General features: G+C 53.3%; 4 protein-coding genes across 4 annotated transcripts; 1 reads left to right on the forward strand and 3 right to left on the reverse strand.

Moving 5' to 3' along the window:
- Positions 1-318: 318 nt before the first annotated feature.
- BDP55DRAFT_632435 (uncharacterized protein) lies at positions 319-1327 on the reverse strand (the record flags this gene model as incomplete). Its single annotated transcript, XM_060572422.1, has 2 exons — positions 319-1110; positions 1166-1327. 2 exons carry the CDS (start codon positions 1325-1327, stop codon positions 319-321), a joined length of 954 nt encoding a protein of 317 aa, XP_060429269.1.
- A 1704-nt stretch (positions 1328-3031) lies between these two features.
- BDP55DRAFT_632436 (uncharacterized protein) lies at positions 3032-3781 on the reverse strand (the record flags this gene model as incomplete). The annotated part of the gene is made up of 1 exon (XM_060572423.1): positions 3032-3781. The coding sequence occupies one exon, from the start codon at positions 3779-3781 to the stop codon at positions 3032-3034; it is 750 nt and encodes a 249-aa protein (XP_060429270.1).
- Positions 3590-4572, forward strand: BDP55DRAFT_161416 (uncharacterized protein). Its single transcript, XM_060565680.1, has one exon. It carries the CDS (start codon positions 3799-3801, stop codon positions 4471-4473), a length of 675 nt encoding a protein of 224 aa, XP_060429271.1. The 5' UTR covers positions 3590-3798; the 3' UTR covers positions 4474-4572.
- A 5417-nt stretch (positions 4573-9989) lies between these two features.
- On the reverse strand, positions 9990-11901 carry BDP55DRAFT_665014 (nucleotidyl transferase). Its single transcript, XM_060575007.1, has 3 exons — positions 11645-11901; positions 10238-11476; positions 9990-10185 (listed from the first exon to the last, which is right to left on the reverse strand). The coding sequence occupies exons 1-3, from the start codon at positions 11708-11710 to the stop codon at positions 10159-10161; spliced, it is 1332 nt and encodes a 443-aa protein (XP_060429272.1). The 5' UTR covers positions 11711-11901; the 3' UTR covers positions 9990-10158.
- Positions 11902-12573: the final 672 nt, after the last annotated feature.

Here is a 12573-nt window from a genome sequence, read left to right on the forward strand (position 1 = left end):
CAAGCAGACTCACCTGACTTCACGAAAGACATTGTCACCAGTCACAAAGTAATTGTAAACACTGATGCAGCCGAAGATGTGCTGGTATTGCTCTAGTGGCCGGATTACCCAGGCTCTTGTCCTAATCCCTTCCAACCATCTAGCTACCTGTTTGCTGGCTTGCAAACCCATCCTCTGCTTTTGAACAAAGTCCGTTTCCTAGTCATCATCATTCAATTAAAGTGCCGATTTCTTGGCAGGGTATTGAGAAGCAAAAATGCCAATTAAGCCTTTGTGAACTGATCAAGTCCACCCACACATTTCTCCAAATCAGGCGACTTAGATGAGACAAACGACTGCCATCAGAGTGGCAACAAGAGCAACGAACGAGGCGGGAGCCAGGTTCTGACCAGCAGCAACGGGAGGAGCCGCCGGGGTGGTCGTAGTCGCAGGCGGAGTCGCGGTGGTCGCAGGAGTGGTCACAACCGCCGTGCTGTTGACGGGGGTCGACGGGACCGACGGGACCGGAACGGGCACCTGCGAGGTGGGAACCGGCGGGACGACAGGCGCTGTGGTCGCAGGAGGAGCGACAGGGGTTCCGGGGGGAGTGTAAGGGGGCTGGCTGGCCGGGGCGGAGGGCGTCACAGTGACAGGGGGAAGCTCGCCGCAGGGAGTGGTGTGACCCTGGACTTGACCATCACCGATCTGGCAGAGAGGCACGGGGATCGTGGTCGGGACAACCTGGGGCTGGCCATCACCGATAACCGTGACGACGGTGGTCACAACCATGGTGGTGCCAACAACCGAGCCAGAGGGGACGGGGGCATCGGCGCCGCAAGCGAGGGCCGAGAGATGAATGGGCGAACACTGCTCAGCCCAGTGACGGTCGTACAAGTTGTAGAAATCCCCGGAAAGGCAGCGGTAGAAGGTCGTGGAGCCTCCAAGCGCAAGGGAGCCGTTAGAGCAGACGGAGAAACCGGAGGTGTAGATCGCGCCGGCTTGTGCGGGAGGACCGTCGAACTGGAATTGGTAGTTGGCGACGATGGAGCCAATGCGACCCTTGGAGTCGGTCAGGATACCGTCCTTGAGGAGGAGGTCCAGAGAACCTGCGCCCGTACAGGAGCTACGCTTCTGTTGAATTTGTTAGTATGAAACCTCAATTTTTCAATACATTGATGAGACTCACATCGAGGCTTCGCTTGCCGAGCTCAACAACGGTGAGACCGAAGTTTCCGGTGTAGCTCGCAGAGCAGCCAGCGGGAGCGCTCTCAGACGGCTTCAGAGCGGCCTGCGGCATGGCCACGGCCAAGGTAGCCATGGCGGCGGGGAGAATGGCGGAGAAGCGCATCTTGTTGACTAGAAGATTTTTTGAATTAGCAAACGTTTTCTCGTTCTTCTCCCTCGGGTCAAGGATCGTGAGTTTCCATATATTGCGCCGATCCGACAGAGAGGCAGGCAAGATCGTAGAGGACCAGCGAGATCGCGAAGCACAAACCACTTCCCGAGTGACAAGACAGCTCATGAAGGACAGGAAATTCGACGATGTCCGACTGGGCTCGGGAAACAAACGGTGAAGATACCCGGGCCAATACGCGCGGGTAAAATCATGGTCTGATGCCACAAGCCCGTGACGTCGCCCGCCGGTGATGGGAATAGGGACGACGAGGGATGTGGCAGGCTCCGAGACCGCCACATCAAAGCCAATGAATCCTCAAACTGCGCTCGAAGAGGGGATTTGGGGTCCATCTCGCTGACAACAGAAGGATCGTAGTAGAGATCAGATTACCTGAGTCGAGGTTCTTGTGGTTTGGTGGAAGCGGTGAAGGTTGTTGTGGTAGGTAACTCGCTGGCAGAGTAATGTAGCTCAGATGAGGTGTTGGTGTGGTGGTGAGAAGAGTTTCCAACAACCAAAGTTGATTTACTTTTGCCCAAAGGTGAGGTGGTGAAGGGTAGTCCAGCAAAAGCTCCTGACCCGCTTTGTCCAACAATGCCCTCGTTCAAGAATCACACAAAAAGGCGGGTACTGCCTGTGTTAGTGCGTCGTGGAAGCACTGGAAGCGTGAGATCGTAAGAGGACCGAGGAAGAAAGAGAGCTTTATTTTCGAGTGGTACCTCTCGGCCAATGTTGTGTGAGGTGATCGTCGTCGGTTGTTGCCACGCGGGATGCGTATGAGTGAGTGTCGAAGGGTCGGTAGAAGAAATCAGATGTTGGAATAGGTTCAGTGAAATAAACGTGGCAGGCTTCCTTGATGGAGGGCAACCCTATTGAGCGAGAGTATGGGCAGGGATGGAGAAGTTGAGCTGAAGAGGGAGAGACCGAGGAGAAGGGAGGGCTGGGGTCCGGTGGTTCATATACAAGAGAGGGTGGGTAGACTTGTGAGTAAGGCCTGGCGGGTAGGGTAGGAAGATAAGCTTCAGCCGTGGGTATTGCGCGTCTTTGACGTCCAGAATGTGGATTTGATGGAGCAAATACCTTGAGCTAAGGAACTTGCAGTAGTGTGTGTATACGTTGGTGTAAGTAGCCATGTGTGTTTGTGAAGGTTGGTATTAGTTGTGATCTGATATGCAGAGACATGCGGCTACTTGCAAACAGCACTTGGAACAAAGCAAATTTGCATGTACATTCCAGGCTGGATTACTCTGTACATCAGACCAACAACAACATCACAGCCACCTCACCCACACAATTCACTACATAGCAGCAGTTGAATATTGATCTGCCAGTGTGGATGGGTGGGTGGATGACTGATGGTTGTTGATGTGAACATAGTGAGTGGCCCAGGGGTGGTTGGGGAGGTCGCCTCCGGTAGCAGGGCTGGGCTGGAGACACGCCTCAACCAGGACCAGGGTCAGTGCCACAAGCTCAATTGCACTGTCCCGATGCAAAGCCCGTGGATGATTTTGCTGGGCCTGGTGATGTCAGAGATAGAACACAACTTTTCCTCGTCGAGTCATAGTGAGGGTGCTGTGGTTTCCCCCAAGCAGAGCGATTCGGGCGAACCGGGCACTCAAAACAGAGGGGGTTGCTTGTTTTGCTATTTTTGCAACCACTCTATCCTGTACTCGGAGCAACCAAATATGTGATTCGACGAGGCAATGACGAGGGGCCTGGCCTGTAAGACGTCGTAAAGAGCAGAATATTTGATGATTGAGAAACCGAGCGTAGAGTGCTGGATTGAATGCGACCACCGGCCTGTCTTGTGCTGAGACAGAAGGCTTGCGCAGCCAGCCGCTTGGAGGAGATTTCCCTAGAAGCTGGAGGACCTGTCTCGAATGCAGTGTGGCTTCTGCCGATCAGGTACCACGGCCGATATGGCCAATGATTGCTGGTGAGGAGCGAAATGTGTGGAATGTTGGACTTGTCGGGCTTGTTTAGTGAGATGTTTGGGCTCAGGAGCAGACGGCAATTCTGCGTGGTTATGCATCTGAGAATGGATGGTATCGGTCGATTTTCAGCGGTGCTGGGCACACGGCGGCGGGGACGGGGAGCAGCAAGGCTCTGCGGGAGCCCGGCACTGCACTGTGTTCCTGGCCTTGGCCTGTTCTTTAGGCTGTCTTGACTTGCCGTGCCGTGGTGCTGGATGTGGACCTCAACCTGCGGTGAGGGGTCGTCGGAAGAGGGGGTGAGCCGGGGTGTGCCCCGATCGATTACCGAGAGGGGGTTGGTGAGGCGGAGGTGATGTTGACGTGGAAGTCGGGATTGGTGGAAGACGTGGAGGTAGTGCGGCATCCAAAGATCCAGTGAGCTCGCGAGACATGGTGATTTCTCCCGTTGAGCACTTGGGCATGGAGAATCAGACATGATTGGCAGTTCAGAGGATGGAATGCGTCCCTGGCCTGGGAAAAGAAAAGGGGGCCATGCGTTCCTCAGGCGCAGATTGGATGCGGACAGTTCGACAGATGCAAAGATGTCTTGATCCCTTGCCTTGGACTGGAGCCTCCATGTCGTTAGTCGACGGACAAGAGTCCAGAACAGTGTCACTCTGGTACTCTTTTTCTCCGTTTCTTTTTGGCGCTTGTTTGGTGCAGAACACCAAGAAAGAGTTGGTGTCGTCAAGAGGGAAAAGATCTTCCAGGATGTTCGTTGTCTGGGTAAACGTGCGGTGCTGCCAGCCCAGCCCAGTCCCAACCTGCCAAAGCGTATCTTGGAGCCGTGTATCCCATCCGTACGTGTGTGCGTGTGTACTTCGGACGGATGAAGAAGACCAAGTCGTCGTGGTCATCCCCATGCTTTCAAGTCGCGATTGGTGCGCCATAGTACTCTGTCTCTCATCCATACCAGCCACAGCCCTGATCCAAATCCCTTCATCTCGACAGCGTGCGATCTCGTCCGAGGTTCTTCTCCGGCGGCATAAATTGGCCGAAAACAGGAATCCTGAGTTCGACTCTGGGGAATCCAATGTCATTTTGGTCAATCCCCCGTTGTTGCGTTTCAGCCGACCCGGTCGCCATGATATCATCGTACGAACATCGGGGAATATCATCATCTGTTAAGACCTGCAGCCGTCCTATCACGGCGTCGTCACCAGGTCGGAGTGAGTGGACCGGAGGCCTTGGATGTCGGCTCGAGGGGGTTTGAGGTTTTTCCTGGCCTCTCCGTCCATCCTCCGCTGGTTGAAAACGACCGAAAAAGGAAGCCCCTCAGCGACCATCCCACCCATCTTTCGAGAATCTTTTCCCTTGTGGCGTCTTCAAGGCCCACGGCACCCGCAGCCAAGCGCCGCTCTACAGGGGACGGCGGGCCCTGTCGCATGCGCTGTACCCGTCAAGCAGCTCGCTAAGCACGCCAAGGCTAGGCGCCCTGCATTAGCACCGCCCGCCAGTGTCAGAGCCTGCGTCGATCCGCCCACCCCGAAGTCAGTGACACCTGTTGACTGGTTTAAGGCCGTGCAGCCCATTCTAGGCCATCAAGTGGGTGAGAATAGCATGAGAGGGGCCAGTCAGCTGTTGGTGTGCCCTGAAGGGTGGTGGAGAGAGAGAGAGACATAGAGAGAGGGGAGAGATGCTCAAAGCCGGCGCGAGTTCTTTTGTTCGGTCCGGGATTCTCAGGCCAGCAACATTCCTCCCTACCCCTCCCTCCAACGGTGCCATTCGATGCTCCAAGGCCGGAAACCGCCTCCGGAATGACGGATTTCAGCGCTATTCGTCTTTAGTCTAGCATGTGCTCTAGCTTCTGGTAGCTATCGGAGCTCGCGGCTGGGGCGACGGGGACGGGAGCTGCCCGCTAGAGACAAGGCCACACAGTCTTAGGGTTGGGCATGCAGGGGACAGGGGAAAAGCTTGCGAAGCCTCTAGACCTACTCGGATTCGTGTCGCGGGTTCGATTGTTGTTTGGCCTGGCTCGAGAGACACCGGGACGAAGAAATCTGAAGCAAGGGAGAGTGTTGGAATTGGGAAGAGATTTGATGGTAGAATGAGGATGTACAAAACCATTGCCACTGTTCAATTGTAATGATTCAGTTCAATGTCCTTTTCCACGAACACAATGTCAAGAGGGATGCCGACTCAGCTGAAGCATGCTAGCACCCGTATCCCTCCCCCATCGATATTGGTACGGCAATATTACAAATCCGGCTGGGGCAGTAGGTATGGCAGCTGTCGCCGCCGCCCGTCGGTGGCTCACGGTACCAAATCGTGGCTTGCGCTGCCTTGGCTGGCCGCCTTGTGTATCGCAGAGGCAACATGTAGATTGTGCCGGGGAGATGATAGCATCACTTGCTGCCGAAGTGCCGGGATGGATAGAGTAAGTTACGTGCGACGGCCGTCTTGTTTTCGCTTGCTTGCTGCTAGCCGTGCTAGGCTAGATGCGCGTCTCCACGTGTAGCACTGACTTGGCTGCGAACGTTGATGTCGGCATCCGATCCGGACTTTGAGTTTCTTTGTGCTGTCGGGTGGCTTCAAGCCTACCTTAGCAAGTCGACGGACAGCGACAGACGTCGAAAGCCGTCTCTCGACCGGGCGTGCCAGTTTGGTGAGGTTTAGTTGTTGCTGGGCTGCCCCTCGTTCGCAGATGGTGCGTTTTTTTTTCTACTGCCATCCACTCCGTTGCCAGGGGCCCTAGTGTAAAGTGTTGAGCTGACTGCCAGGTGACGTTTGCTGAGCTGATGAAAATCGGATTGTTGGTGGAATCAAGTTTGTCTGCAGTCGAGACTCGAGAGTGAATTGGGACGAATCCAATGTGCAAGCCCGCGGCTGAATTTTACTTCCCAATTCGGTTGCCTACTCCTTCCAGCCCGGGGCATCGTCAATGAGGAGGAAGGCATGCCCGAGTGTCCAGCACTGCACCTGCCGCCCTCTGCGGAGGATAAGAATTTCCCGGTGAAATACCGGGGGCGGATAGCTGATAGGCCCACAGCGGCACTGCGGCTCCCAATCGGCGGCCTTGGCCCACCAGAGTGTATGGCTTGGCACAGCAACCTCCGACTTCACCTCAACTTCGCCAACCTCGAGTCCTCAGCTTTGCGAAGCATCTGACCAAGTGTACGGAACAAAGTCTACAAGTTCAATCTATTGGTATATATACATATAAGGGGAATGTTACTTGTAGAGTGAAACATAATGATAAGCTCGTTGCCTCGTAAATAACCCACGAATAAATAACCAATTTTGGACGCTGGCTGCGGTTCCTTAAAGTGGATATTGTTGCGACGACAGCTAGCGATTTTCACACAAGACCCTTCTACAGTTTTGCAGAAGTATACGGGTTTATGTCTCTCGGAATATTCCCAAAGTCGTATTTCTCCTGCCGGGTTGTAAATTCCTAGAAGGGTATCCCCACCTGGGTAAGTAGGTCAGCGTGGTTAGAAACCTGGTAGTGGCCACGCTAGAGCATTTCCTGAGTCTTCTATCTTCAACAAATGACCATCTATCATACCATACTAGAGATTCGTCAACTTCACACGCAATATTAGGACGGCTGATGTCGCAAATCGATGCACAAGAGGGGGATGAGCAAGGAGTGGCATATGGACAACTTGAGAAGCATCCCGACAAGTGGGCTAGATTAATCAGACCGTACGGACAATGTTTTAACAAATATTCCCTCACTTCAGTGCTGCCCGTAAGTATGAGGCGGCAATGCAGGCCGTTCTCATGGGGGAGCTGCTTGATTGTGATTGAGGGCGGGCAGATACATCTTAGGGTGCTTGGGATGGCGAGAAGACCAGCCGATAGAGCTATAGGCAACAGGACGTGAAGACAAATCAACAACGAATACCGGGTCATATGGCTGAGAGGTTTGAAGCCACGAAGTGCTGACTGGGACAGTGATGCTCCTGTTTCTTTCAGGACTCTGGCCTTCAAACATTGGTCGGTCCATCTTTTTTGACTTTTTCTAGATCTGGGCTTCCTGCCGTCAAAATAAGATGACGAGCACTGAAGTTTTGCTTGCCTTGTCTCGATTTTGTTCATATCTGCCCCGGTTCTGTGAAGGTAAAGTGTGGATTGCCTCATCACATGCTTTGGATGACCAATCTCATGTTATCCAACTTGTTATATAAGGTGAACAGAGGGAAATTACAGGCTGAACACTTGCCTATTTTAACATTAAGATGCCGAGACTCTGGGTGCTCCTTTCCACTCTAAGGTGCCCTGACTTACAGACATTAAGGCATGTATGAGGTCTTCTTAGATGGATGTCGGGCCCACAGGAATAAGCGTCGAGACGGGGACGGCCTTGTGCGGAAGCTATGATGACCTATCCTAGATCCCCTCGGCTCCTTCCTCCGACTGATCAACTCACCTCAGGTAGGCAATGGCAAATTCACTTCACCTTTTGACGTCCTCACCCCTCCGTCTACCTTGCCCTAATATCCCCGGCAACTCACTCATCACCTAAATCCATCAACTCTACTCGATGCTTTCCCTTGTTTTACCTCCTCACTCATCTCATCCACAAATTCACTTGAAGTCCCTGACGTTGATAATACACCAAACCCAGCAAAGAAAACAACCAGTCGCGCAATCATGGGCAACGAAAAAGGTCCCAAGAAAATCCTCATGCAGAGGGGCTTCACCTTCTCTCCTGCCCCGCTGTTTCCCGGCAGAGAGATCGTACACCTCGTCAGGGCGTCTAATTCTCGCTCTGCCCTCGTCTCGGCTTCGCCATTATACTTCACAAGTACGCCGACGGCCTTGAGCTCATCATCTTCGACCCCATCTCCCGATATGCCCACGTCAAAAACAACCCACAGGTGAAGGCCAACCTCTCTGGCCTCTATGGCTTCCGCCAGTCTATTCGCGACAATACCGAGGCGGCAGTCCAGAGCGCCGGAGGACGCTTGATCCGTGGATGGTACGGCGGCAAGTTGGAGATGCCTGCCGACGGCGCTGACAGTGTTCAGCTAGCGAGTGAGTGGATTCGTCTACTCGTTCTTGCCGGCGGTCACGGTCAAGATCCTTTAGCCGTTGATGGTGAGAAACGGAACCAGTGGGGCTTCGAGGAGGTGCAGATTTGAGGTACGAAATTGATTTGATCCCTTGTTTTATCCCTTATCCCTTTTATCCAATAGCTTGAAGCTGACAGTTTTGTGATCCGACAGTTCTTTCTGGCCCCAATCCGACCTTTTCGGCCTCGTGGCCCTGAACACTACCGGAAGCCACGTCTCATGCGAGCTGAACATTTGGAGCCGGGAGAGATGGCTTCGCCTTGTAACTCCTGGTCCCAAGGGGGATGAGCGCAGCGAGATAGCGCACGACGGGCTAGGAGTGCCTACCAGATGATAACGAAGATAATGGACTGTGGATAACGGGCGATAGATAGATAGTTTGGGACGTGCAATGGGCTGTGGAACGTCACCCTCTTAGTTTTTCCAAATACCACCAGAAAAATCCTCGAATAGGGTTGTCATTAGTGCTACACGTAACAACGAGGCGTTAGTGACTCTATTTAGTGATAAAGTTTCGAGAAATCACGGTTGATTTCTATCTCATACTCAACATCAACGTAGAACGGTATTCTTGGAAGCAAGGGTATGCGATGTTATACCGTCTTCCTCTGCTGGCTTTGGAATGAGGAGAGGACCTCAAATCGGGACAGATCACTTGTGCAAGTCAAGGTAAGGCATCTATCTATGTAAACATGCTAGAACATACGATGGTGTTGAGTAACGAAAAACTGTCTTCACAAAACCATATGGATATCTGGAATGACCACAGAGACGAACCGTCACGTGGGGAATATCGGTTACATAGTGCATTGTAGCAACAAACTTTTCTCCTTGGTCCTTCGTTGTGCTGCATTGTTCTGTTGGTCGAACAAGGACAGTCTCCTTCAAAAGTGGGAAGGTGTGAGTAGGGAAGTATGGTAAGAGATGAATCAACTCCAGCAAAAGAAGGCCGAAATACGGTCGAAGCCCCGCCGTCTCAAGATCGTTAGTTCAAGATTGAGACTTTTGCCGGCAGGCGACGATTCAGCTTCAACGATGGCAGCGGAAGGGAACGATGCCCCAAGGAACGTCTGGAGCAATCCTTCCGATTCCTGTGTGGGGGAACATGAATGTCACGGAATTCTGGGCAGAACAGGCAGGCAAAGGGCCAATATTGTAGCCGTCTTGAAGCATATTCACTTCCCTAGTTAAGAAGCCGCCATGACTTACCTTAGACATGAGAGGCAAGCAAGTGCCTTGGGAAAAAAAGGAGAAGGTCAAATTAGCAAAGAAAACCAAAAGAGGGAATGGAACAGCCGAGTTTTGAAGCCAGAATCCTGGAAGGAACAGGAGCATCACTGTTTCAGCCAGCACTTCGTGACCCCTCAGCCCTGTGGCCCGGTTTGTTGTTAAGGATTAAGCATGATTCACTCCTCATAAGGGGTGCGGGCGGTGGATGGCGTAGCTCTACCTGAGGCATCGCAAGTGGGAATGCACCGGGAGTGCGCCATGAGGCATCATAGGAACCCGGGTGAGAGAATCACTCGTTCACCAGGTGACACGTCAAGCCATTGGATCCAACAGGGTACCCGACAGTGTGCTGGCACGTTCTCCAGACTCATCACACGTACACAGGGGATTAAGTGGCAGATTGAAATGCTCTGAATTGCTGAATTCGACTTGTGCTTTTTGTGACCAAAGACGCATGCATCTATGAAGAGTGATGGAGCTCTATCTGACCCCAATGCAAATCCTTTCTTCATTACGTCGTCCGTTATCCCCACCACATCCAACGTATCCCAAACCTGTCGAGTTACATAATGACCTCGTTTGAGACGTCCTAGATGATTGTCAGTAATATGAAAGACTGTCGGTAGTTGAGGCAGACTCACTCTCTTCAGCTCCTTGAAGGGCAGGCACACGCAGTTCTGTACGCGGACCTCATCGCCTACACCGCAGTCCTTGCCCAGGATGGTAATGCTTTGGACCTTGACGCCGTTCTTGATGATGCTGGTAGTGTGGCTGCCTACGGGAGTGGGGGTACCCTCAACACGGGCCCAAGCACCGACACGGCTGCCCCAGCCGATGATAGAGTACAGAACGCACGAGTCGTGCTTGATCTCAGAGTCCTCAAGGACGACGGACTCCTTGATGCGGGCACCAGGACCGACGTGAACGCGAGGTCCAATGGAGACGTTGGGGCCCAGCTTGGCGGTAGGGTCGACGGTGGCAGTAGGGTGGATGAAGACCGGAGGGATGATGTTGGCGCTGGGCTGGGCAAGTTCCTTGGAGCCGTTCTGCCATGCCTTCTGCAGATACAGGGCGTTGGCAGGGACAGCTGAACCAGCCGTCTTGATCTGGCGCCAGAAGTCCTTGGTCTCATACACGAAGAAGTGCTTGGTGTCGGCGAGGTCACCGAGGATATCCTGCTCGAGGCGAATGACCTCGTTCTTGCGCTCCTCATCGTCGTCGGTGATGATGAAGCTGTTCTCGAGGTTCTCGGAGCTCGGGTAAGAGACGAGGCGCGAGGGACGATCGGTACGGCGCTTGATGGCGGTCTTGATGGAGGGGAAGATGGCATCGGTAGAGAAGAGGTAGACACCGCAGTTAATCAGGTTGCTAATTTGCGACTCGGGCTTCTCGACGTAGTGAAGAACACGGCGGGTGTGGGCGTCGCTGACGATGCAACCGAAGTTGGTGGCGGCTTCATTAGAGACGCGCGTTCCCAGAATGACGGCCTCGGCGTTCTTGTCGTGGAAGAGCTGGAGCATCTCGGGGAGAGGGAAGGAGCAGCAGACGTCGGCGTTCAGGACGAAGAGGCGCTCAGGGTGGCCCTTGAGAATCGCATCGCGGAAGTGGTAGAGACCACCTGCAGTGCCGAGGGCCTCATACTCGCGGAGGTACTTGATAGAGAGGTTGGGGAACTCGTGGGAGGCGTCTTTGATGAAGTCGCGGAAGACGGACTCGTCGTAGTAACCGATAATGAGGACCTCGGTGATCTCCTTGCCGGGGACTCGCTCGATGGCAGCCAGGTTGTGCCAGATGATGGGGTGTCCAGCGACTTCGAAGAGGGGCTTGGGGACGTCGAGAGAAAGAGGACGGAATCGAGTTCCTCTGGAGGGGCCTCCGACCTGAAGATTCGAAGGGTTCTGGTTAGCTTGCGACCGTTTACAGAGGACAATGAGCTTTGACGAGCTCTGTGAGGGAGGGGGGAATCAAGGCGGGGTTTTGAGATTTTGGAGATGCACGCGCCGCACAATAAAGTGACGCGCAAAACACCATAAAGTAGATGGTCTTACCAGAATGACAGCCTTGGTGGCACCCTCTCTGGGTGCCTTTCCACGGTAGGGGACTTGCAGCGACATTGTTCGAGTGGGATGGGTCTCTCTGGTTGTGGTGGTGAGAAAGGGAAGGGAAGGAAGGCTTAGTTAGATAGAGGTTGAGATACCCGGTATGGAGTCGAGTAGCTGAGGTGGGAATTGAAGACGCTATTTGCAACGTCACCGCTTCGTGAGTTTTAGAAGGGGGTCCCCCTGAGAAAGTGTTCACCCAACCTTGTGAGGTCCCAAGAATAAATTCAGAGCAAGCAATGCATGTGTTGGCAGGGGTCTAACGAGGCAGGAGGGTCACCAGGTGGCTCGTGTCGTTTCTAGATGTGGCTGCGGGGGCTTTTTGGTGTTATTGTGAGACTTTATGAGGCACCTATTTTACCTGTGTAGAGGTGTACCTGTTTACTGCCGAGGACCCTTTGCGGGGTGGAATGGATTCCCTTGCGTGGCAGGAAGGAGCCTCCCGCCAGGTGGTCTCCAGGCTATCGATAAGCAATAGTTCGTACCTTCCAGGCTCCATCCACTAGGTATTACTGCGCAGATACGGATACCTTTACCTAGTAGCCCAGGACCACATGCGACAAGCTCAACGTCTCATTCGTGTCCCTTCGAGAGGCCAAACGTTTCTTTTTCGGAGCAATTCTTTTTGTCTACCATTCAAGCCAGATATATGAAAGCGCTCCCAGTGGAGATCTTTTAGAAGATAAGGCAGGCTATCTTATTGGAGTTTGAATGGACGGAGGGGGCTGAAAGGCTACTGTAGATGATTCACCTGCAACTCTCAGATAACATGGCATGGTAAGACAGCATCGGCGGCCGATTGGGGTGCAATCTGGAATCATGTAAGAGGTCGCAGGTACCTTGCAGGAAGCTTCTCCAATTGACATCGATGAAATCAA

The sequence above is a fragment of the Colletotrichum godetiae genome (assembly GCF_030913485.1).
Source record: "Colletotrichum godetiae strain CBS 193.32 chromosome Unknown BDP55scaffold_22, whole genome shotgun sequence".
NCBI classification, from domain to species: domain Eukaryota; kingdom Fungi; phylum Ascomycota; class Sordariomycetes; order Glomerellales; family Glomerellaceae; genus Colletotrichum; species Colletotrichum godetiae.